This window comes from Nannospalax galili, unplaced genomic scaffold (assembly GCF_000622305.1).
Source record: "Nannospalax galili isolate Female #2095 unplaced genomic scaffold, S.galili_v1.0 scaffold898, whole genome shotgun sequence".
Classification (NCBI taxonomy): Eukaryota; Metazoa; Chordata; class Mammalia; order Rodentia; family Spalacidae; genus Nannospalax; species Nannospalax galili.
In genome coordinates this window covers 3444689-3471166 of record NW_008342399.1, presented here as the reverse complement: position 1 = coordinate 3471166, position 26478 = coordinate 3444689, and the positions used below count along the sequence as shown (strand labels likewise).

The 26478-nt window shown below is 41.8% G+C and overlaps 1 protein-coding gene and 1 pseudogene across 1 annotated transcript in view; one reads left to right on the top strand and one right to left on the bottom strand.

The window, feature by feature from the left end:
* Positions 1-187: 187 nt before the first annotated feature.
* LOC103738486 lies at positions 188-1547 on the bottom strand (annotated as a pseudogene).
* Positions 1548-1772: 225 nt separating this feature from the next.
* Positions 1773-26478, top strand: part of Naip (NLR family apoptosis inhibitory protein) — a 63467-nt gene continuing 38761 nt past the window's right edge. The window contains exons 1-5 of the mRNA XM_008838486.2: positions 1773-1951; positions 8310-8486; positions 9928-10498; positions 11859-11958; positions 25852-25933. Coding sequence (XP_008836708.1) covers positions 9931-10498; positions 11859-11958; positions 25852-25933 — 750 coding nt within the window. The 5' untranslated portion in view covers positions 1773-1951; positions 8310-8486; positions 9928-9930. The remainder of the gene's footprint in view (positions 1952-8309; positions 8487-9927; positions 10499-11858; positions 11959-25851; positions 25934-26478) is intronic.

Here is a 26478-nt window from a genome sequence, read left to right as displayed (position 1 = left end):
TTGAAATCATTGTGAATAGTTTCAGTAAAGTTTAGGTCACGGTAGAATGACCCTTTATCTACTTTGACTTGGTCTGTGTGAAACAAATGAAATACACCCTTGCTCCAAAACAAATATCTGATGATGTAATTAAATCATTGAAGTACTTTATACAGGAATAATTTATCTCTTTACACTGTGAAGCCTTTCATTTCAGTGTGTTCCACAGTTTCTGTATCATCACCTGGAATTTGCAGGCAGGCATCGAAGACACTTCAGCGGTTACAATACTTTTTATGCCCAGGTTTGACAAGCCACCTCTGATTAAGCCATATGTAAATGCTAGATACTTTGATGCATGTTCTAAATACTGTTTTCCTGCAGACAGCTAAGTAGCTGAAACTTGTTGTCCTGAAGTACATAGATGCTCTGATGATTTGTCCTCAGATTGTCAATTTGTTTCTTGAATACTGTAGTCCAGAAATCTTTACATATGAACTTCATGATGTCTAATTCATCCTTGAACCTTGCAGTATCTTTTGTAAGCCTTTCTGTCAATCCTTGTCCCACTCTAAACCCCATGGGGTTTCTAACTTAGTAATACATTGTCCATTTTCCACCTCCCCCTGCTCCGCGGATTTGTATACTCCTGACACCATCTCGTTATGGAGAAGCAAAAACAAAGCCTCTTCCGCTATTTCCCTCTGTTCCTCCCGGCGCCTGGAAGAGGGCTCTGGACCTCGCCGGAAAACCGGCTCCACTGCTCCGCCCGCTGGGCTCTAGCAAGGCCGCCAGGGACCACCGTCCTCGACAGTCTAGGAGCCGCCTCGCCGCACCGCTATGCCCATCCATAGCAACATTTTATGAAGCACTTCTCTGACATTCAGCCCTTCTCCAGAGTACATCTTGACACTCTAATCTGTTTTCATAAAGTAAAAAATGCGTTCAAATCACACTCATTACTGTTACAGTCCAGGTCTGCAGACGACCCCCAACTGCAGTAAAACCTCACAAGACAGGCACTGAGGCCCCCTTGCAAAACAGGAACTGGCCAGGCAGCTGCATTTCGAGCTGTCTCAGCACAAAGCTGTTCCCCAGATAATTTTAGAAGACAAACAGGCCCCTACACCCGAGACCCAAGACCCGATGACTACAAAAAGCTGTCTCAGACAAGCTGCTTCCCCTGGTAAGTTTCACAATGTGCAAAGCCCCGCTTTCCTTGAAACTATGAAGATTGCTTTCGCCACCTTCCACATTCCCCAACCCCCCTATAAGAACTTCCCCAGCAGTCAGCAGGCCGCTGGTTGCTTTCTCAGCCCAGCTGAGCTGCCAGCCACCAGCAATCCTAAGAAATAAGCTTTGCTTTGCCGGGAGTCCTCCTGTGTTTTCTGTGGCTATTCCCCACCCAGCTTTTATCCAACAATTACTTCGAGTTTATTCTTTTTTTTAATGAGACAGATTCTCCTGTAGCCTAGGCTGGCCTTAAATTCACTGTGTTAGCCAAAAGTGACCATTACCTTCTGTCTGTCTTCACCTTCCAAGTGTTGGTACTGCAGATGTGTTGCCATCTCGAGAACCCATGAATTTTATGTGGTATTAGGCAGCCAGCTCCAAATTTGATTTTTCCCTTCGTAGTGGGGATAGATCCCAGCACTTCCTGCATACTAGATCAATGTTCTGTCACTGAACTATATTCCCAAGCCTTATTATTTTGCCCAATCTGCTTTGAAACTGTCCACTTATTAAACCAAAGTTGATTGCAAGGAGCTGATAATGTAAGAAATAAACACTAAGGAAAATGGCAACAATTTTGGGAAAAACAGACAATTCAGGAAACGAAGTTAAGCACTATCATAACAGAGCATCAAGAAGATTATACTGGCTAGAAAACAATTAGATGATGGACTGAGTAAAAGGCTCACCGTGCCAGCATACTCCTTCCATTTAACTTGGACGCTGGATAAACTTCAAGGTAAGTGGCCATCCCTGGCAAAGATGCTTTCACATACCTAACTTGTCTGCCTCTTTCTCTTGCTCTCGTTTCTTTGAAGACAGGCTGGTGTGAAGGAAAGAGAACAAACACTGGAGGGACATGGACTTGGGTTGAAACCCTAGTTTTTTGGCATGTTTGCCTCAGTGGCTCTCAGTTCTTAGAGTCAGAGCATCAGCCCTGGAGAGGGCCTTGGAAACTATCTTTTCAGAAATGGCCTCAGAACCAGCACAACTGGCCAGGGAACTGTGCTGTCAGTACAAGGTTGACCTAAACTGGTCTGTTGCAAAACTATGCTTATATATCTCTGGAGAGGCCTGAATGAAATGTGCTTAGTATAGATCTATGGTGGGGAGGCAGGTCCCGGGGTAACCTGTACAAGCTGGCTTATGTTTTTGAGCTTGGATATGCATTCTAGTGTTGGCCACCTAACAGAGGAGTATTTTAAAAACTCCTCTTCTGAGTTGATAGTTTCCCTAAGACCAAGCTGTCTTACATGTATCAAGAGAGTTCATCATCTACAGATGAATCTTATCAATTTTAGCTGAAAAGCAACTGTAGAAACTGGGTTGGTATTTCTCTAAGGACTTTTGTTGATGTGTTTTTGTTTCTGTATTTGAGCTTTTGCCTATATTAAAGCCTTCTGTAAGTGTACTATGTAATATCTTGTGAGTTTTTCAATTGTACAACCATGTGTAAAGACTAAAGATAGTACTGTAGATTGAATCATTGAAACAATTTATTGATGCTGTAATTTAAACAAAAGCTAAGGCTTTGGGAAGAAAGAATCAGAAAAATTAAGACAATTTAAAACTATTTTTATGTGACACATACTGGTAATTCCAACCCTTGGAAATTTGAGGCAGGAGGATCTTGAGCTCAAGGCCAGCCTGAGCTACAGAGTGAGACCTGCCTCAAAACAAAGAAACAAAATAGTTACAAAAGATCTAAAATGAGAAATTAAAGCATCCCTGCTGTGAGGACAGCTTGGTAACAGCTCTTCTGGGGAGGAAAAACATGGACCTTATTGAAGAAGGTAGAGTCAAAGATAGAGGAAATAGCTATATTTATTTTAAAAGAAATTCAATGTCAGAGTGCTGCCTATTGCACTATGAAAATAAAAAAGGAAGAGGAGGGGAAAAGAGGAAGAAGACTGGTGGCACTGCCTGCCACTCCCACCCTTGGTAGGAGGAAGCATGAAGATCTGAAGACCAACCTTGACCGCATAGTGAACTAAAGACCAGCCTGGAATACCATGAAACAGTGTGTCTGGAAAAAGAAAAAAAAAGAGCAGGAAGAGAAAAAGGAAGAGGAGGAGGGGTGAGGGGGAATTTGTACTTCAGATAAAAGGAAAGTTAGCAGATAAAGCTGTATCTTGGCTTGAATGTGAAATATCTCTCACAGTTTTGTTACCATCTAGGGATCTTGATCTGGTTTGTTTTCTCTGACCAATTAAAAAATTTAAAGGTAGGGAAAAAAATCTCAGACACAGCAGAAAGCAACACGTAGCAAACTTTATTAAAAGTAAAGAAACACATGCATACACATACTCACACAAAGAAAAGCTCTCCCTAAGTGGAGAGGGGACCCAGAGACCAAAAACTCCAAAGCCCCAGGAGGGCTTGGTCCTTCTAAGTGTTTTTGGTGGGTACCTCTCCCCTAGTTTTGGATTGATCAACTTAAACAAAGAAAAGAGAACAGATAGTTTACAACTTGAAGCTGAGATATGTCCAGAACTGGCCTTGATCTTATCTGAACTGCTGTGGAGGGTCAGCCGGAAGGGGGCCTTGCCAAAGGGAGAAAAAGCCTACCAGCTCTTTGTCTCAGGCCAAGTAGCCAGAAGTATGCCATCTTCATTACACAGCAGTAACCCTTTTCCTGTCTCTTCACCTGTCCAAAGTGTGGCTAGCTTTTACTCCTTCAGGCTCCTGTTTAAACATTTGGTCCCCAGCTAGTGGTTCTGTTTGGGATGGTTGTGTAACCATTAGGCGGTGGAGCTTGGCTGGAGGAAGTAAGTCACTGGGGACCAAACTTGAGGCTTTTACAGCCTGGTCCCCACTTCCTGCTCATTTTCTCTGCTTCATCACCACTGCTTATCATCACCACTGATGCAATGTGACAAGCCAGACTCCTGCTCCTCCTACCACACCTTCCCTGCCAGGATGGAATATATACCTTCAAACTGTAAGTAAGAATAAATGGTTTCTTCCTTAAGTTGCTTTTCTCGGGGCATTTTATCCCAGCAAAAGAAAATCTAATACAGCTTGTGCTGACAAAAACCAAAGTAACCAAGTAAATCTTTAGACTGCCAAGTCGTGGCCAGTTCTCTAAAGGAAAAGACCGAAGTGCTAGAGCTGGGTAACTGTGTCTTTTGATAAAAACTTGACCTTTGTCTCATAATTCAATGGGAAGGGCATCAAGAGACAACTGATAAAAAGAGCTAGTCAAAGAGTTGAACAACCTGGTGTGCTGATAGAGCCTCCAGAGGAGCCATTGCCAGGGTGGGTTTTATACATTAGTCACAAGGAGCTCTTTTCATCCTGTTAGGTATTGTCAAATGTGGTAACTGTTATGCAGTGGAGACCCTGCTCACTATTCTCAGATGTACCTTCAAATGAGAGGATCTGCTTGTGCTAGCCTCACCCCTAGCTGAGGAGCTGCTAACATTTGATGGCTGCTTGGGAAGGAAAGTCAGTTTTCTTTAGGGGTGTGGTCCCTGGTAAGCTGACCCTGCTCCAGTGGATGGCCCCATCCCCATGAGCATATGACCAGCACTAATTGGACTCAGTGGATAATAAGAAAAAAAGAGGAAGTGAAGTTGGTCGATGAACGGGGGCTGAGGGTGGTACTGAGCAGGGAGATGGAGGAAAAGAATACAGGTGAATGTGATTGAAATACATTAATGTGTATATGAAACACAAGGAATAGATAAAATATTATAGTAAAAAGAAAAGGAGGGCTGGAGGGATAGCACAGCCTTTAAAAGCTAAGGCTAACAACCAAAACATTAAAGGTTCGAATCCCAGCACCCACAAATGAGTGCTGTCTCTGGGGCTGGAGAGATGGCTCAGGAGTTAAGAGCACTGACTGCTCTTGCAGAGGACCCAGGTTCGATTCCCAGCACCTACGTGGCAGCTACAAACTGTCCTTAACTCCAGTTCCAGGGGACTCCGAAGCCCTCTTCTGACCTCCTTGGCACTGCACGACACAGGTACACTCACATACATGCAGGCAATACACTCGTGCACATAAATCAAAAATAATAAATAAGATATTTAAAAAAGAAAGAAAGAAAAGGAGGGGCTGGAGAGATGGCTCAGCAGTTAAGAGCACTGGCAGCTCTTGCAGAGGACCTGTCTGTAACTCAGTTTCCAGGGGAATCCAGCACCCTCTTTGGACCTTGGGGAGTATTGCACGGCATGGGTGCACTTACACACGTGCAGGCAATACACTCATACACATAAAATAATTTTTTTAAATTAAAAAAAAAAGAAAAGATGTGCTTAGTCTTAAGGATCTTCAACTTACCGGGTTTGGTAGTGCCTGCCTGAAACCCTAGTATTCATGTGGTTGTGGCAGGAGGACTCAACTTTGAGGCCAAACTGGGTTATATAGTAAAAATCTGTCTTCCAAACAAAACAAAACAACAAAAACAAACAAATGACAACCTTCAATTTACTGCAGCTTTGCAGAAATGTGGGTGGTAGGCAAATTCCAAACTGGAGGACGTAGATCGACATGGGCTGCATGAAACATCTTGTAAAGGGGACCTGTCCAACTCTACCAAAGGCATTAAATAATCCTTTGGGATTACTGAAACGTCAAGAATGTAAGCAGGCACCTGAGACTTGGTCATCTGCTAGTACTAAGGTGTTCCTAATTTTATACCTTTGACTTAAAGATGCTGTGATAAGAAGTCCTCTAAATGATTGGTTGGACTTTACCAATCTTGTGACCCAGATGTCTGGGGACCAGATGGGAGAGGCTGTTGTAGACTGAGTTGCTCATTTGCTTTACACTGTGCTGAATGATGAACAGAAGATCAATATCATTCATAAGAAAGGACACAATAAGAATAAAAGGGATGAAAGATCTCAGGACTCGATTTATTGGTTTAAAAAGAAATTCAGGGTCCAGTGTGCTTGATGTTACACTTAGGTTCGGGTCACTAGTTAGAAATGATACCAAAAAAGTAGGAAATGGAATTATTATCAAAACTTCAGTACGTCACTTTAAGATGATTCAGGACAGAGGTTAAATAGTCTGCTCCAGGGGCTGAAGACATGACTCAGTAGTTATGAGCTACTCTTGCAGAGGATCTGGGTTCAGTTCTGAGCACCTAGATGGTAGCTAATAACCATGGATAACTCTAGGTCCAGGCAATCAGATGCCCTCTTCTGGCCTCTGTAGGCACTACACACATGGGTGCACATATACATGCAAGCAAAACATTCATACAGATGAAAGACAGATAAATAAATAAATAAATAAATAACAATAAATAAATAAAATACAGTCTGTTCTACCAACTCCTCAAATTATCAGACTACCACAGTACGTTTCCCATTTATCACAGCCTTGAAAATTTTAAAGAAACCTCTGATATCACAAAAGCAAAATCTACAGTCTCTGCAAAACAGTTACAATAGTGGGACATGGTGGACAATGCCTGTTATTTCAATGCTCATGAAGCAGAGGCAGGAGGACCAGGAGGCATGAGGGCTACATGGTGAGTCCATCTCAAAACAAGCCAAGAAACAAACAAACCCCCCCAGGCAAGCAGTTCTCTTACTTCCATGCCTGTTGCTCTCTTTGCCCTGTACTAAAATTTTTCTGGAACTGGAGTTACAGGTGGTTGTTAGCCACCGTGTGGGTGCTGGAACCAAACTGAGATCCTCTGCAAGAGCAGCCAGTGCTCTTAACCTCTGAGCCACTATCCCAGCCCACACTGGTTTTTGAAACAGGGCCTCTCACTGGCCTGAGGCTCCCAATCCTTTGACAGGGCTGGCTATCCAAGGAGCCCCAGGGTCCACCCGCCTGTTTTTCCCCAGTGCCAAGTATACAAGCACATACCATCACACACAGCTTTTTTACATGGGTTCTGGGGCTCAAACTCAATTCTTCGTGCTTTGGCAACAAACACTTTTATCTACTGAGCCCTTTGTCTCCGTATCTGGTACCTACCAAATTAATTTTATAAGTTTGAGGATATTAAGAATAGCTTCAACCTGGACTAGAGAGATGGCTCAGTGGTTAAGAGCACTGGCTGCTCTTGCAGAGGATCTCAGTTTGGTTCTAGCACCCAGATAGCAGCTAGCATCCATCCAGTTTCAGAGGATCTGACACCCTCTTCTGACCTCCTCTGGCATTGCATGACATGGGTGCACTTACATGAATTCAGTACACTCATACACATTAAAAAAAAAATAGCTTTAACCCAAGTAAATCCTAAGAATTTTACTATTTATGTTAGGTTTTGTATTTTATTCATTCAACCCCTCTTAGGGGTTATCTGATTAACTGGTGCTTGCAGTTCTGCCTCAGATATTCGGATTCATCAATGCAATAAAACAGTGCTTTCCAGTTAAAGAAACTTAAAGCTTTTCATCCTTAGTTTGTAGTGGAATTTAATATCCTGTGGGAGCATCTTAAATGCACATTTGTAACCTTTCCTCTTGTATAACTTAATTTTGTCTTTCTTCTAAAATAAGTGTAAAAAAAGGAAGGATGCATCAAACTCTCCAACAGAACACCAGTGTCCCTTAGATCACTGCATTTGTTTCTTCTTTTAAAATTTATATTTGTGTGTGTGTGTGTGTGTGTGTGTGTGTATGCAACCACAAGCATCACAAAAGCAATCAGTGAACAATTTTCAAGAGTTGCTTCTCGCCTCCCACCCTGTTGAGGCATGATCTCTCTGCTTTCTGCTAGGTTTCTTGGTTCCTGGAGAAATCATATATCATGTTTGAGAACTTTGTTAACTCTTGTTTTTAAAGTTACTGGACTGGGGTCGAGGTGGGGTTTTGGAGAGAGGGTGTTAAATTTGTGTGGGGTTTTGAATGATGGCAGACTCTCTGGGGACTTCAAAGAGCCATTATGTTCAGTTGGTTCTGAAGGATCCACACAGTCTCACGTTCAAAGTATCTGCCACTTACTTATGCCTACTGGAGCCTTTTACTAAAGCCCATAACTGCCACCCAGGATGGCCACTGGGATGTAAGACTAGAAAGTCATCAAGATTCTGACAGGTTTTTCCCTTGGAAAAACAGTTTTCAGTTGTTAGTAGACTAATTTCTGTTACAGAAAGATGTAAATTGTGATATGTGAAATCCCATTGCAGGAAACCCTCTGAGGAAGAAGCAGGACCCTACAGTGCTGAAGGTGAAAAGGACCTCAGATAAGCATCGTCCGCAGCCAGCGGTGACATATCTCACAGTCCTTAAAAAATATGCATATGACTGGCTCAGCAGTACTTCACAGGAGTTTATTCTAAGGAAATAATAAAAGTGGGGGAAAGGTATGTTTAACTATATTGAACTAATCTTTATTTATGAAAAAAATAATGGCAATGGTCTAAATGTTCTATATTAAGGACTCTTATCCAAAGAGTTGAAAATAAAGGCTCACACAGATTTTCAAAAGATGCAAGATATTGTTATTTAGAGCAAAACAAAAGGCACAGACTTAGAGAGGAATACATCTTCACGACAGACAACTGACCACGTGAATGAATGTTGAAAGGTCTTAATTAATGTTTGGGGCTTTCTTTACCAGGTTCAAGAGAAAGAGGAGTTTGGCTACTAGGGTATAGTGAGGGTGAGTGAGTCTATATTTTGACAAGCTTGGATTGACCAAAACCTAGTCCCTAGGCATGCTTCTTCCCATAATGCATCTGATTTTAATCATATGCATGTCCAATTATGCGTAGACATAAGATGGTACAAGAGTCTCCATAAAAGTTTACTTGATGACACAATTTTACTTTCCTAGCCATGCACTCAAAACCAGTTCAGGCCAGATAAGCTTTTCCACCCTTCCAACTCCAATAAATTGGGAATACACTTGTCTAAAGATTGTCTAAATTTGATTGTTGACAAGCACAAGGAAACCTACACTATTCAGAGACTTAAGTATCTGTAGCCCAGTGCAGGTTGGGGTCTGAAGGAGGGGTGGGTGAATGGTATGTACACAAAAAGGAGTTAGGCTGCTAAGTGTTATTGCAGGAGGGTGGTGCACATAACCAAAACCAAATAGAACCTTCTATGATTGTCTGCCTCAACTTTAAGTTCTAGGCTAGCATAGGCCTCATAGCAAGAAAAATAAACAAGGAAAAGGACATTTGGAAGGCTTCATGAATGGAGTTAGGTCTGTCTGTCTTGTTCATTGTTGGTCCTCAAGTCCTGGACCATTGCTTGATACACAAGGAGGTACTTAGGAAATGTGTGTTGACTAAATGGATGAATATTAATGTTTATTTCCCAACTTCATTTTTGTCTTGACAATCCATGTATTTCTACAATTTCTTTCTTTTCAGGAACTGAGAGCATACTCTTTATTCAAAACTTTTTGTGGTGCATGGCAATGCATGCCTTTGATTCCACCACTCAGACGGCAGGCTCATCTCTGCGAATTTATGGCCAGCCTGGTCTACATAGCAAATTCCAGGCCAGCTAGGGCTACACAGTGAGACCTTGTCTCAAAAAAAAAGTTTTATTACACTAATCGGCTTATTCATTTTGGAGGGGTGGGGGTGGGTGCTTCACCCACAAGTGGAGATCAGATGTTAACTTGCAAAAGTGGCTTCTCTCTTCCACCATGCCCAGTCCCAGAGATCCAACTCAGGTCTTCAGGCTTGGCGGCCATCACAATTCCCCATGATCCATTCTCCCACCCTGAGTTCATGCTCTTTAATAAGAACATTTCTATCACTAATCATCTGCTTTTCTTTCCCTTCTTAGAAAATGGCTGCCCAGGGGAAGCCCTCAGAGGAGAGGGTTTTAGAGTTTGATAATGATTTAGCTGCTGAACTCTCTGCCCTTCTCCATGTGGATGCACTTCAAGTCTTAAAAAGAAACGACGAAGAAGCACATAAAGACCGAATGAGAATGCGGAAAGGCTTTAACGCACAGATGCGCAGCGAAGCAAAGCGATTAAAGACTTTTGTCACCTATGACACGTTCAGATCGTGGACGCCGCAGGAGATGGCGGCTGCTGGGTTTTACTTCACCGGGGTGAAATCTGGGGTTCAGTGTTTCTGCTGTAGCTTAATCCTCTTTTGTACCAGCCTCAGGAGACTTCCCATAGAAAGCCACAAGAAATTTCATCCAGAGTGCGAGTTCCTTTTGGGCAAAGACGTCGGTAACATTGGCAAGTATGACGTGAGGGTCAGGAGTCCAGAGAAGATGCTGAGAGGAGGCAAAGCCATGTTCCTAGAAGAGGAGGCCAGACTGGAGTCCTTCCAGAACTGGCCATTTTATGCCCACGGGACATCCCCACGTGCACTGTCAGCGGCTGGCTTTGTCTTTACAGGTAAGGAAACCATTGTCTGAAGTGTTTCTGTGGAGTTTAAAGTGTATGTAGCCCTTCTGTCCCCTTCCCTTTAAAGAAAAAAACGTGTATATATGTGACTGCTTTAGTATTTGTATTGGGAGTGCAAGTACCCATGAAGTCCAGAAGAGGGAGTTGGATTCCCTGGGAGCTAGAGTTACTGGTGATTGTGAACTTCTAGAACTGGGTCCTAGGAACTGAACCTGGTCCTCTGGAAGAGCAGTATGCACTCTTAACCACTGAGCCATACCTCTAGCCCCTAAGTATTTTGTTGTTTTGGGGGTTTTTTGCCACATTTTCTTAATCATTCCTCATTTGTTAACTATGTTATATTAGATGCAGGGTCTGTTTAATTAAATAGCAACTTTAACAATTTCACTTCTGCTTTATTTTTAGTATAGCATGATAAATTTGTCAAATATATATAAAATAAAAGTTTACTTTTCTGTAAATGTAAACCTTAGAAATTATTGACTGTGGGCTAAAGGTGTAGCTCAGTACTAGAGCGTTTACCTAGCATGTGCCATGGATTCAATCCCAAGCACTGAAAAATAAAAATAAAAATTCACCAGAAAATACTAGCTGTATTCTCTAAGGTCCTAAACTATAAATCATGAGATCACCTTGATTCTGGTATACCCTAGTTTCACAAACACTATGACTCTTAACATGTTTCTTTGATTCATTTAGTTTCTAGTTTTGGAGAGTTTATTTATTTTTGTTTGTTTTGTTTTGCTTGTTTTAATCTCAACTTTAACTCCAATGCATGAGGGAAATTGCACTTCAGAGCACTGGACTTTTTTGGAATCCTTTAACCATGTAGATGTTATTACAGATGTGAATGAGAACCACAAAAGCACCTGAGTGCCTGCTTAGCCTGCGCATGGGCTGAGCACTAATTCTAATCCAACCAATTTGCCCTTTTCCCTACATTTCACAGCTGAGATCATTGAGGCCCAAAAGATTAGAGAAATGTGCCTCCATTTCCACAGAAACAGTAAAGCTAAATCTTAGCTTTAACCCTATTACTCCATCTAGTCCTGGTGTCTGTCTGCTTCTCCATTACTTTGGTCCTGAAAGCTCAAATAGCATCATGGAGCTTTGAGAAGCACCTGGGGTGGGTGCATTGAGGCCTGTGCACATGAAGAGTGGCCATGATGGGGATGGAGGTCCAGAGCTCAGAACTGGTCATTTAGGTCAGTGGGACTGCGGACAGAGATTCAGACAGAGAGGTCATGGAAGAACAGACTTGCTGGAGTCTGTCTTGTTCTGGAACAGTCCATCACCTGCAAGGACACACCTGATGCTGCTGGCCAGTCAGAATGTTTTCCTTCATTTGTAGGTAAAAGGGACACTGTGAAGTGTTTCTCCTGTGGTGGATGCCTAGGGAATTGGGAAGAAGGAGATGATCCTTGGAAGGAGCATGCCAAGTGGTTCCCCAAGTAAGTGGGTAAACATTTTATGCTTAAAATTTTCAGTTTTTAGGGCTAGAAAGATGGTTCATCAGCTGAGAGCACTAGCTGATTTTGCAAAGGACCAAGGTTTGATTCCCAGCACCCATATGGCAGCTAACAACCATCTGTAATGCCAGTTCTGAGGGATCCAATGTCCTCTTCTGCCCTCTGTGGGCACTGCATGACATAGGTGCACTTACATACATGCAGGCAAAACACTCATACACATAAAATAAAAATAATAAATAAAAAAATTTTTAACAAAGTTCAGTTTTTTTAAAGTGAAATAGAACTAGAAACAAAAGAGCCACATTGTTACCGTGTCCCCTTCAATTTTTATATTTCTCTTTTACAAAATAGGATTACCTGAGAATTTTTCAAGCAAGAAAGATCTGGTCACATCTTGAAAAGTTTGAATCATACAAAGTTAAAAGGCACAGCTGTTGTGGAACTCACTATGTAGACTAGGCTGGCCTCGAACTCACAAAGATCCGCCTACCTCTGCCTCCCAAGTGCTGGGACTACAGGCATGTACCACCACACCCAGCTATTTATTTATTTTTATATATTTATTTATTTTAACTTGGCAAGGCAGATTTAACTTTTGCAAAAGGGTGATCTGCATGATCTGTCAGATCCAGCATGTATACATGGGACCCAGAAGCCTGGGGGAAGGGAGTTACCCCTAACACAAGAGACATGTGTCCTTCCCCATTAGCTGGGGTCTGACCTCACAGTCTTTCCTAGATGGCTAGTTTAAAGAATCAGTACAAAGGAGAAGAGCTCCATTATTCCAGGTGACCAGGCTCAGGAAAGCATTAGGGCCTTTCTGTAAAAAAAAGTCTTACAGGGTGTGGTATGATTACAAGATTAGAATTCCAATAGAAGGATGCTTTCGGAAGCCCTTGTCAAGAAACTCCAATGGACTCTCATATGAACATTTGAAAATTGCCCTGTTCTAACTTTTTTCTAGTTCCCTGTCTAGAACTTGTAATGCTAATTACTCTTGCCTTTACTTCTCCTTCACATCTCCCATTCATGATCCAAGGACTTTCTTCTCCCTTTAGAGACAAAAGTTATGCAATTTGGGAGTCTCTTAGACAGACCCACTGAAGGGGTACTCCAATTGCCTCACCCTGCATCCCTGTTCAGCATGGAAGAAGCTAGAGCAATCAGCGTCTGTATTCCCTATTGGCAATTTGGGTATCCCCTTCAGAGGATGGTGTGATAAGAATAGGAGGTAGGAATTGGCTAGGCAGTTAGGGTAAAAAGACCCCCAAGAAAAGTAGCCAGTTTCTTGGCTAAAAGTCAAAATGTCCTTGTGCCTGTTAGCAACATACTCTGTTCCAAAGGCCAAAAATATCAAAAGTATTTGGGAGCGTGTATCTAATCCTCAGAAGATTTTAGGGTTACCTCTTCAGAGGGGAGAGTGTTGGAGGGGAGGGAGTGGGCATGGATTTGATCAAAATGCCTTATATGCATGTATGAAATTCTCCCTAAAGTTTTTGTAAAAGTTAAAAAAAAAAGAATTTCTTGTCATAAACTGTTTCAAGTTTTACAGAGGTTGAAAGAAAAGATTATTTTCTACTGTGTCTTACAAATCCCTCCTCTTATTTTTTTAAAGCACTCTTTTCTTCAAACTCATTAGGTATTAGTTCTCTTTCTGTTATATCTTGGAATACAAAACTATTATAGGGAGGGGACATTTGTTTGATAATAGCTTGACTCAGTATGCCTAAATTAGGTCCCTAACACATGTGGTATAATTCAGGATCAGGACGCCCATTATGATTACCAAGGAAGTTAGCCTAGGGCCCATAAGACCTCTTCATTTTTAGTTCTTTATAAAGTGCCTTAAGGCCTTGGAGTTACATTTGAAGTAGTGTTATTGAGAATGATACACAACCTTGTTCTCCCAGCATTACATAAATCCCATCTTTTTCAGCCAAAATCATGTCTAATCCTAACCTCTTCTGCCAAGACACTTTGTTAGTAGAGCTGAATGGGGACATAAATTATAATACCCAAGTTACCTCTCCAGTAAGTCTATCTAAAGCCTCCAAAAGTACAGCAGAGGCTTTACATAACTGCAGGATAAAGGTATAAAAGGAAGTCTTTAACTGAGGTAGGAGAAAAGGCAAGAGGTTACCAGTTTTAGGGAACCAGGAGAATTTCTTGAGGGGTTTACAAAAGCATCCATCCATTAAGGTCCTCCTTGTTTTTCTTTTGGCTTCCAAGGCTGGACTCCAGAGTGATAAACTCAGGGTTTGCTTTCAGGCACTTTGAGAGCTGTGGAAGTGGCTATAATCACAGCGAGTTTCCTCCCAAATGACTTCTAGACAGGGAGAGAAAAGAAATTTAGCTATCATTTAATTTTTAGATACGAACAATAGTGAGCTTGTCTCTCTTGGCTGCAGGTAGGCACTGCAGTGTTGATTAGGCCAAGATTTAAAGTCTTACATCTGAGTAGCATTTTTTTATTAAGAACAAAATCATTAGTAAGAAATAATTATCTAAACAACTTATATGAACTTAAGCCTAATGTCTGGGAAGTGTAATCCCTTGGAATCTTAAGCATATCCCTTTATTCTTGGGTTATACTTTCCTTTTGGGTTTTTAAGACCATGCAGTTGACCTAAATTAAGCATTTTTAAAATTTTTACTCTTAAGGTTAGTTGAGGATCTGATCCTCAGGGGTCACATGGACTTGGGAGGAGCCTCTGGCTCCTTTGGCCTTTCTTTACCAGTTCCATATATGTGACGATAAATCAAAGGTCTTACTCAACTATGACTTCTCTCAGAAGCATTGAGGAAACATTTCCTGTGTTGACCCTCCTCTTTGTAGATTGGACACTGGTTTGAGTTCCTCTACAGGGGTCTCCATGGGCCTCTCTGAACAAGAGGACTGCTGATTCACCAAACTACAGGATATTTTGAGAGATGCCCCATAGTCCCCTAAGACTTAGCTGACCTTAAAGGACAAGGGGCAAAAAAAATTGTCCCTTCAAGTTCCTCTGACCAGATTAGTACAGGCCTCAAAGTATAGTTATTAAACACCCAAGAAGATTAGTTACACAAGTCTGGTACTTTTAATTACTATCTAATATGTAGATAAAGCTTGAGCAAAATCAAAACACTCTTAAATAAACCTTGACTAGACATATACTTCATTTTTAAGATAGTTGACTAAACTATGAACATAGAAATTTTTAAAGTATCCATATATTTTTTTAATTTTATTGATATTTTTGTGTATTTCATACAGAACATCTCAAACAATCTTGATCATCTTTATACCCCCATCCCCACTAGCACCCTCCCATAGCTCCCCCACTGGAGCCCTTATATTTTGTCATCCTTGTTAATGTCCACTGTGTTGTCAGTGTCCCCAGCCATTCCCCAGTGCACAAGTCCATCCACTGAGTCTGGAACAGCTCAAACAATCTTAACCATCTTTATACCCCCATCCTCACTGGCACCCTCCTATACCTCCCCCCACTGGAGTCTATATACTCTGTTATCCCTGTTAAGGCCCACTGGATTGTCAGTGTCTCCAGCCGGTCCCCAGTCCAGTGCAAGTCCATCCACTGAATCTGGTCAACCTATCTAGAGTCCCTTGTTTTAGGAAGATCAGCTCTTCTTCATCTAGTAGCAATCAGTTGCCAACATTTCTTCAAATAAAATTGGGGTCTGCTGTTCATTTTCCCAGTTATATGCTGGATTATTGTTTGCCTGACTTTGTATGACCTGTGTATGCTGACACCATTGCCATAGAATCATATGAGCCGGTTCCCAGGAGCTTGTAGGGCTCTGTTTCCATATAGTCATGCACCTCCTCCCTGGCTCTTACAATCTTTCACTCCCCTCTTCCGAGATAGTCCCTGAGCCTTGGGTGGATTAAGTTTAATAAAGGAGTCCTGTCCAAGGATCATTATTCAGCAGACTCTCGATCTCTACACTTTGGCCATTTGTGACCTTTTATGTTCCTGGACCTCCGCTGCATGAGGAAGCTTCATTATTGAGAACTGAGAGATTCATTAGTGTCCTCTTCTTTATCCCTGTTCTGTGTTCCATGAGCCTTAGGTATACAGCATTATAGATGTGTCCCTTAGGCCTGGGCAATTCATAGACAATGTCCATGTGTGACTAGTTGTGGTACTTGGTAACAGTCTCTGACTGGTGCAAAATGAGCTTCTTTGTCTGCAAATATAAGGATTCATATTTTGCACGTAGTAAGAAATCACGTTAGTCTAGTGATGTGACAGTCTTGGAGTTTTCTCTAAGATCTATGATCACTCTAGCCATGTGTATTAGGTTATGTTTATAGTACCACACTTGAGTTTCCTCCCATTGAGTGGGCTTTTGGTCAAGTTAGGTAGCTGTTGATTGCCCCAATTTAAAAGTACCACTTCTGTACCAATGACGTATGCTGTGCTGGCCATTGATGTGGTTATTTGGTCTTGAAGCTGGTGTTGGATCATCCATTGATGTTTTCCCTTGGCACTTTCATAACACTCTCCAAAGCTATGAGAGCTCGCCTTCAGGGGAAGTGGGTTCAGGTCAGTTGAAGCTCTGTTGCTCCAAATCCTGTCTGAAGTATGTTCTGTCTTTGGCAGTAGGGTCTTACCTTCAAGGTCTGGGAGGCCATCAAGAGCTGTGGCAATAGCCTGAGTAATTTGGGGAGTCTCTTGGACCACTCTGACCAACAACTCAAAGAAAGGTGTCTCCCATGTATTTTTTCTAATCCTTTCTATATCAAAACAAACTTACTCAGACCCTCATCATTTGATAGACTTTTTCATTTTTTTTCTATTCTGGAAACATCCAGCCACCATAATCTTTATACATAAACCCTTCTTAATAAGATATCTCTAATACCTCCTTTCACTTTTTCATTTCCTTTCTTAATATTTCCATGAGTCATAATAACATTAACAAATAAATTTTCCATCTCATGATAATTTTCTTCCTGGGGGTACTAAGCAAAGTTTATCCCCTTTCTAAGGTTCTAGTGTCAAGCCAATGTTTGATTACATTAAAGTTTACCCTGGAACCAATGAACTTACTGACTTTATTTACAGAGATGGGTGATGGGTTATTGACAGGCATGTGGGTGAACCAAGACTAATTGCACTGAAAAGTCTTTATTCAACATGGATGTTGACTTTTCTGTAACCTCATGGGTCAATCCCCCTCATCCTAGCTTTCACCAGATTATATATTTTAGTCCTTCCCAAATCCAGAAGACCATGTGTGATTAGGGCAGAATTGTATGCAACTAGTTGGGAAGAGTAGGTGACTACTCAAGTGAGGGTCCAATGACCCTGCTTACCACTTCCTTTAATGAAGGAACATGATAGTCAACAAGTCCAATTGTGGTGATCTTTTGTAAGTAGGCACAGCTGAAATCATGAAGATGGTAGCTCTTTGGCTCAGAAGAGTGCTGTGCATCATCATCATCATCACCACCACCACCACCACCACCATCATCATTATCATCCATTGCAACTGTGAGATCCTCTGGATCTTGTCCTTACTAGATACAAGCTGTCACTAGGAAAGAAACCCTTGAAGGCAGCAGAAGAAATGGGGAGCATTGTGTCCAGCCACACAATGTTGAGCTGTTGCACTGAGAGCGCATGTCCTGCCCAAGCATGGCATGTGACTCTCTATTTTGCTGAAATTTAAAATGCTTAGATCCAATTAGAAAAGCAGCTGCCTTGGGACCACATGGTCTAAGCACTGCTTGGTGCCCAATAGGGCCTGAGGTCTAACTTCCAGACCCCTCTTCCCTCCCTTCCCCCACCCTACTTTCCTGAAGAGAACCATTGAGGAGAAAAAAAAACCCTCAAAAGCCTGCTTTATTTATTATTTTTTCATTAAAAAAATTATCAGATTCCCCTGGAACTGGAGTTAAGGACGGTTCGTAGCCTCCATGTGGGTACTGGGAATTGAACCCAGGTCCTCTGAAAGAGCAGTCAGTGCTCTTAACTGCTGAGCCATCTCTCTAGCCCCTTATTTTTTATTTTTATCATTTATTTATAGTGTGTGTGTGTGTAATGTGTAGTGTGTTGGTGTGTAGTGTATGTGTGTGCCTATGGAGGCTTGTGGAGGCCACAGGTTGACATAGGGTATCTTTCCCATCACTCTCCATCACTGAACTCAGAGCTCACTGACTGGCTAGGCTAGTCACTTGGAAGAGAAAGGACCTACCTGTCTCTGCTCCCCTGGGCTAGGGTTTGAGACATGTGTAACCAAGTCCTGCTTTTACATGGGTACCAGGGATCCAAACTCAGTTCCTGGTGCTTGTACTGGGACATTGTACATACTGAGCCACCTCTGCAGCCCCAAACCTTTTTAAAATTATGTGTCTGTGTGTCTTTGTATGGGTGTGTGCACCAGAGTACAGATACTCATGGCAGCTAGAGGCGTTGGATCCCCTAAAGCTGGAGTGGTAGGTCATTGTGCACTGTCTGAAGTGGATGCTGAGAACGGAATTTGGGCTTTCTGCAAGAACAGTAAGCACACACTCCTACTCACTGAGCCACCTTTCCAGCAACCCCCACAACAGTTTAAATATTATATTACACCAAATACTAAGATATTTTTGTCAAGCAGAAGTTTCATGATTTACCTTAACTAATAAATAACTTAATCTGCACAGGGTTGCTGCAAAAGGGTGTGTAAAGGAAGATGAGAAGGAATTAACAATGTTTAAAGCATTACAAATGATTTCACAGACTGCTGAATATGCTATGCACCAAATAGGAATTTTTGCTGGATATGGTGGCACAGACCTATATTACCAACACTTGGAAGTTGAAGGCAGGAGAATCTGGTGTTCATGGTCATCTAAGGATTTTTTTTTAAAGGAGAGAAGATAGGACACCTAGGTTGCACCGCATCCCAGTGTTGAAGGAGAATGTTTTATTTAGAAATAGATAGTATTGGACTGTTTGTTTCTTTGTTTGTTTGTTTGAGACAGAATCTTACTGTATAGCCCTGGCTGGCTTGGAACTTACTAGACCAGGATGGCCTCAGTCTCATCAAGATATACATGCCTCTGCCTCTGAAGTACTGGGATCAAAGGTGTGCATCACCATATCTGGCTTATACTATTTATTATTGCAGTGGTGTAGTGGTCTTTAGTCCCCTGCTTAGAAAAAGAAGTATATTTTAATCATTTTAAATAATATGTTTAGTAGTGTGATCTGGTGTATTTGTTGGTTTTGTTTTTCTGTTTCTAGCAAATTTGTTACTTTCACTAGTTTTCAAACTTTCATTATGGCAAACTCTCATAAAAAGTAGAAATATAATATAATAAGCACTTGTCAACAACTGGCAAGATCATATTTCCTCACTTTTGCTCACTATTCCCCAGGGAATAATAATACTCGGGATGTTTCAAAGCAAATTCAGTATAACACATAATTCCATTTGTTATTATTTTAGTATATAACTCTAAATTATGACATTTTTAAAAAGCCTAACCACAGTATCATTGTTTCCTAAAGAAAGATGAGCATTAATTCCTCATATCATTAAATATCTGATTCTACATTCAAATGTCCATTTCCCTCCATCTCTTGATATTTTTATATTGATTTATTTAGTATGTGTGGTGGCCTATAACACCAGCATTCCCCCATGCTCATGACGTGGTACGTATATGGAGGTCAGAAGACAACCTGGGTTATTTCCTTCCATGATGTGGGTTCCAGACATCGAAATCAGGTCATTGGGCTTGGTGGCAAGCACCTCTACCCTCTCAAGTATCTGGCTATCCCAATATTTTATTATAGATTTCCTCTTTTCCCATCTTTTTCCTTGTCAGCGATTTTTAAGCAAGTCATATAATATATCCTGTAAAATTTTCTACACCCTACATTTGGCTGGAATTTTTTTTAGCACTGTCCTTCTGCAATTTCAGTAACCTAGTGCTTAGATTAGAAGGGCTTTTGTTTTATTTCATAGACAAAGTCTCCTTAGGTATCCCTGGCTGGCCTCAACCTGACCATCCTCCCCCATCAACCTCTCAAATGCCAGGGTTGCAGATGTGCACCTGTATGCCTGGCAGATTTTGTTTTCTTTACAAGAACTTGTCATCTACCTACTGTGTGCAGACAGGTTGCTGAGAAGAAATCAGACCAACCACAGCACAACTAGGCATGTATTTACAAGTCCTCTTGTACATGGACATCCACAGTCACAAAGCCTAAAGGTTATCTAAGATAAGTGTATAAATGGAAACACATTCTCTGAACAACTGCCAGCCACACCATTCACAAGGCATCATGTGACCAGCCCCAACAAGAGCCACACATCTACCTCCAGTGGCTGTGCTGCCCCTTCTCTAACCCAGGACAGAGGGAAAGTGACCCACACAGGGAGAAGAGCAATGGTTCCAGCACGGGAAGGAGTGAAGCTTGCTTGTACAAGAAAGGCAAGGTGGAGGTAGACTGAGTCAAGCTCAAACCTGGGGCCACACAACTTCCTGACCTGAAAGGAGGCACTGATCCCCACTCAGAACTGCACATGTAAACTGCAGATAAGAATATGTAAGAGCATAACCATAAGGGTTAGAGTTAAAGTATGTGTTGCCCAAGTTCTCTCAGGGTCTCTTGCGCTGGCAGACAAACCATATAACATATTTTTATGTGAATTTATTATAGTTTATATCTTAGGGGGAGGAATGGAGAAACTTACAAAGAAACGACCCCCTGGCACCCAGCTCAGTGTGGCTCGGCCCACTGTCCCAGTTCGCTTCCTCACCCCCCAACACAGTCTCCATTAACTTTTGTCCATGCAACTTGGGCCCGCAGTCTCACCCCAGATTGGTAAATGCCCCCTCTCGCATCCTTGCAGGTGAGATGCCAGGGCCATCTTTCTCTCCACTCCAGCTTCCCCGTGCATTCCCAGCTTCCATCCCAAGATAGCACCCAGAAGCCCCTCCACAGTCAGTTCTCCAGGGCAGGCCCTGCTCCTTGGAGGAATCAGGCCTTTGGGACACACTCAACCCCTTTCTTCCGCTCTTACAATCTTTCCACCAATCTTCTGCTACGGTCCCTGAGCCTTGGAGGGGGTGACAGACGTAGGGCAATCTCTCTCGTATCATGGCAAGATAATGACTTCTGTGGCCTCTCCATTATTCGTCTTCAAGCTGTGGCCATTGATCTATCTCAGTGGTGTTTCTTTTACTATAAAGACAAATAGAAGGAAGTAGACACATCTAAACAAACATGAATGTAAACACAAATGCCTAGAAGATATCCCAGTAGGATTACTATATTCATTAAACAGTATACTTGTACCCCCTAGAGCCTGTAACCTTTCTTGACACAAGACATTGGCCTGGCCTACAGTGCCAGATGTGTATTCCACCCCTAGGAATGGGCCTTATCCAATTAGAAATTTGTCAGTTGTACATATGTTGGTTGAGCCATTATTGCACTAGCAGCTATTGCTTGGCATGTCCATAGTGTGCAGCACGCAGAGTCCATTGCTGAGTAGACTCATAGGGGATCCTTTCTTTCCCAACCATCTGAGTAGTGCCTTCTGGTAATATGAGCATCATCCATCCAGTGGCATGGAGTTTTTTGGCTTAGTTTCCGCTCCATCTCTTCTTCTCCCACGTTCACATCATGCAGTGTCTTCAGCAACACGGTCTCATGAACCTTTCTAGTGTACAACCAACATTAATGGCAATAGCTTTGGTGAATTTGAGGACCTCTAGGATCTCTCCTTGACCAACAGCTCATAGGGGGGCAACCCACCCCTGGAACTGTAGATTTTCTTAACAGTTGTATAGTTTGGGAGTCTCTGTCTTCATCTTACCCAACCATAAAATTCCCAAGACCCTTACAGCTATTGCTGACCTTTGCCTCTTCAGGTATCTTTTAAATGGGTTTCACATCTATAAAACACTCAAAGGAAAGTTAACATTATATATTAAATCAATCATAGACAAGGTCTCATACAGCATGGAAAGGTTTTATCTATTCATATTAACTGTTTTCTCCCTAGATCCTTGTTAGGTACCATAGCATGGATATGAGGCATTAATTTGGTTAGCTCTTTATCATCTTTAGTTATCCCTTTGGAGTTATTTTGCACTTGGGGGATTTTACATGGAGTCTCTTTGTATTCTTTTATTCTTGATACACTTACAGGTGTTGGCTCCAATTGCCTGACCCTGCACTAGGCTAAGGAGGCAGGGGGTTTCTCCTGTCCCCGCTGCACCTGTTGGCTCCCTGAGTCAGGCAGGCCCTGTGTCTGCCTCCTGACTGTAGCCATATCTGTCACTTCTCCATTGACCACACCTGGCTGCTGGGGAAGAACTTGGTGAGAAAAACTGCTTCCACCCCTAGTATATCCTGTATCAGGAGAGAAATGCAACTTATTTAATCCTTGGGGATTCTTAAGCACCCCTGGGACTGTTTTTATCCTTTGAAAGCCTTTTGTAAACTGTTCTTCTGGTTTTAAAGCCTTCCAGAAACTCATTAGTACTGAATTTGGTTTTCTATCTTTTTTTTTTTTTTTCCGGGAATTTGGGCTCGACATAAGTCTTGCCACATTTATCTTCGAGTAACCCAAGTGGACCATTTCTTCAGTCTGGTCTTTTTTTATATCTCTTATAGGGTGTTCTGTTATTCTACAGACATGTTTTATATGCTGGTCAGAATCATTTAGATTTGCCAAAGCTTGTCTCACTTTACAAAGATACTGTCCCATTAAAGGGCTTAGTAAAACCATTAAAGCCCCATACCATTCTTGAGGTCTCAGTTGAATTAAGCTTTCCTTCATATCTCTGGTGAACACAGTCTTATCTGGCCCAGTGAACTGGACATCATATATTGCTTTTCTCATACCTAGTTCTCTCAGTAATGTCTGCCCCTCCTTTACGGTCCTCCAGCCCCTGTTAATCATGTTAGTCTCCCATGGTGACAACCATGTATCTTTAATGCCTTCAACCAGGCACCCCATTAAGGACTGCTCCCCCCTGCATTGACCTAGGTTGAACAGTCTATATCCCAAGGATGGATGGGTGGTTATATAACTCAGCTGTGAAGCTTCTGAAGGATTTAGACTGACGTCATTTGCTCCCAGGTCCCATACCCCCACAAACCACATGGCTAGGGGTGCTCTGATTGCTTGCTTCTAAGTTTTTCCTAGTTTTAACAGTTCCAGCATGGAGTATTTCCAAGCTACAGCTTTTTTCTTCCTTTTGTATCAATGGTTGAATCTGAGGGGCAGCTTTAGCTACTTTTATTTTTAGATCATCTTTTTTATTTTTTTGCTATTATCTGTCTTTTCCTCTGAGTCCTTGGACCTTACACAAGTTAAAGTGTCCCACTTTTTCTCTCAAGCTCTGCAACTGGATCTGCCAGGACCTCCCTGGCCTTTTCAGCTTCCCCTGCCTGGGACACATCTTTTATTGACCCCTCTCTGGGAGCTCTGTGTCCAGAGCCAGTAAAAGATTTTCTAGCCTCTGGACAACCTTTAACAAATCTTCACATACCCGCAACATACCCCCACATTTACAACACAGCTGTGGCCCATGCTTCTGCATGGCTGGCCCCTTTTTATTTACATATTTTGTGATCTATTATAAAAACCACAGCAGTGCAGCCATCAGCTCTCTAGCTTCTTCCAAACTTCCTTGGTTTGTTACTTTTAATACCATCCTGCCAGCTGCACCAATTTTGTCACCCAAATTCTCTTGGGGTCTCTTGCGCTATCAGACAAACCATATAACATATTTTTATGTGAATTTATTATAGTTTATATCTTGGGGTGTGATGGAGAAACTTACAAAGAAATGAATGCCCGGCACCGCCAGCACCCAGCTTGGCACGGCTTGGCCCGCTGTTCCAGATTGCTTCCTCGCCCGCCCACAGTCTCTATTAACTTTCACCCATGCATCTTGGGCCTGCAGCCTCACCCCAGATTGGTAAATGCCCCCTCTCACATCCACGGGGGTGAGACACAGGGGCCATCTTTCTCTCCATGCCAGCCACCCCACATGTTCCAGCTTCTGCCCCAAGATGGCACCCAGAAGCCCCTCAGCAGTCAATTCTCAGGGGAAGGCCCCACCCCTTGGAGGAATCAGGCCTCTGGGACACAGTATGTGATGCAGATGCCATGCAAAACTACCATGCGTTTCATGAGATGGCTGCTGTTCCTTCCACCTGCTTGTCAGCATGAGCACAGCTGCCATCAGAGCTAAGGGTCCCTATGTTTCTTGTTGCTTGTTCTATCCTCAGCCTCTTGGTCTTCAATTTTATATGCTGGCTTGGCCACTTCTTTTTTAAACTATTGGCAAAACATCTAAATATTCTCTCTCTTATACTTTTAAAAATTGAATAATAAATGTAAGCAGATTTTCTTATAATTTTTAGTTTTAAAACATGATTTTTCTATTTAACCCAGACTGACCTCAAACTCATAAACACCCTGCCTCTGTCTCTCAAGAGCTGGGATTACAGTTTACACCATCATGTGTGACAATTGTAATATTTTTAAATTTTTATTTATTTTATATATATGAGTGTTTGCCTGCATGTAGGTAAGATCACCTGTATCATATGATGCCTGAAGAGGCCAGAAGAGGGTGTCAAATCCCCTGGAACTGGAGTTAAGAACAGTTGTTACCCACCATGTGGGTACTGAGAACCAAACCCAGGTCCTCAGCAAAAGCAGTCAGTGCTCTTAACTGCTGAGCCATCTCTCCAGGCTCCAACTGTAATAGTTTTTAAATTACCATTTTTTAAAGTAATGTAATAGCCGAATGGTGGCATATACCTGTGATTCTAGCACTTGGGAGGTAGAAGCAAAAGGAATTTAAGGTTATTTGGGCTGCATCATGAGATCGAAACCAGTCTGGACCACACAAAATCCTATCCAAAAAATGTAATGTGAAGTTTTCAAAGTAAACTCATTTATTATAATATTTTTAGAAGGATTGATAAACCTTAATCCACATTAGTCCACCCATGTGCTGTGTACTACATGAGTTATATTCAGACACAGAGCAATCCATGGACCCTGGCTGCCCCAGACATAGAATGGCAGCCATGGAGAATGTGTGGGTCATCTGATATAGTCTGTGTTCTCATGATTACAAGAGAACAGGTCCAGATTGGGTTTATCCCCATTGGAAAGAGCTTTCAGACCACTCCTTACCACACCATTGAATAGAAAATGTAACTGTCAAAGGAATTTTATATTTAAAAAGTTTCTTTTATGTGGAAAGGGAATGTGTTTTTAAGATGCTATTCAACATGGTTTTTTTATCCAAAATTAATAAATTAATATTTTTTACTTTAAAAAATTACCATGAACTTTTTGTTCAGTAGAAGAAATATATTGCTATTAGTTTTCATATTTTCCCTTAGTATCAATGACTGTGATTTGACCACAGGAACTAGATTTAATCACCCAGCTTAATTCAAAAAGATAGATTTAGTCATCCAGCTTTAATTCAAAAGTGGTCTTCTAGCCACTGTAAATGAGCCTTTCTCATTGTATTGTGTATTTGTTTCAATAATAAAACAGCAGGAGCCAGTGGTATATGCCTATTGTCCAGCCTACACCTGCAGCTGAAGCTGAGGCAGGAGGATTGCTTGAGACCAGGAGTTTGAGATCTTCCTGGGCAACACAGAGAGACCCATATTAAAATAATATTAAGGCTTAATTTTAAATAACTATATGTTTTGTCATTAATAGACATTAAAAATTCTACAGAGCAATGATAATTTTCATAAGTTTGGAACAAATTTATTGACATAAAATTCAACAATTTGGTGGGCTTAAAAATACTAATTGTGATATAGAACATGTTAATCACATTACTGGGATAAATTTTAATATTTTTTATTATAGATGTGAATTTCTTAAAAGTAAGAAATCCTCAGAAGAAATTTCCCAATATATTCAAAGCTACGAGGGATTTGTTCATGTAACGGTAATTTATAGCAGCAAACTTTTCTCCCAAGTCTTCTTTTGAGTACCTAATAATATCTGAATCAAGGGGCTGGAGAGATGGCTCAGCAGTTAAGAGCACTGTCTGCTCTTGCAGAGGACCCTGGTTCACATCCAAGCACCCACATGGTGGCTAACACCCATCCATAACTCAAGCCCCAGGCGATCTGACATCCTCTTCTGGCCTCCTAGGGCATTGCACAACACGGTGCACTTACATACATGCAGGCAATACACTTATACACATACGAAAATAATGAATAAAATATTTCTTTAAAATGTGAATCACAAGGATGAACCATGCTTCTCTTGACAACTGCAGAACAGAAAGGGGTAGGGGCAGATCACCGTGTCTTGCTAAGCTGGAACCACTTAGAATTGCTTTTCCAAGGCTGGCTTTGCACTGGCTCTGCCTCCTTCATCCTCCCTCTTCTCAGAGGCCACTTCTCAGAGGCAAAGGTGCTGCCTCCATCTGCATGCCTGATTTAGTCTTCTGATCTGGCACCTAGCTCAGGAGAGGGCGTCAGA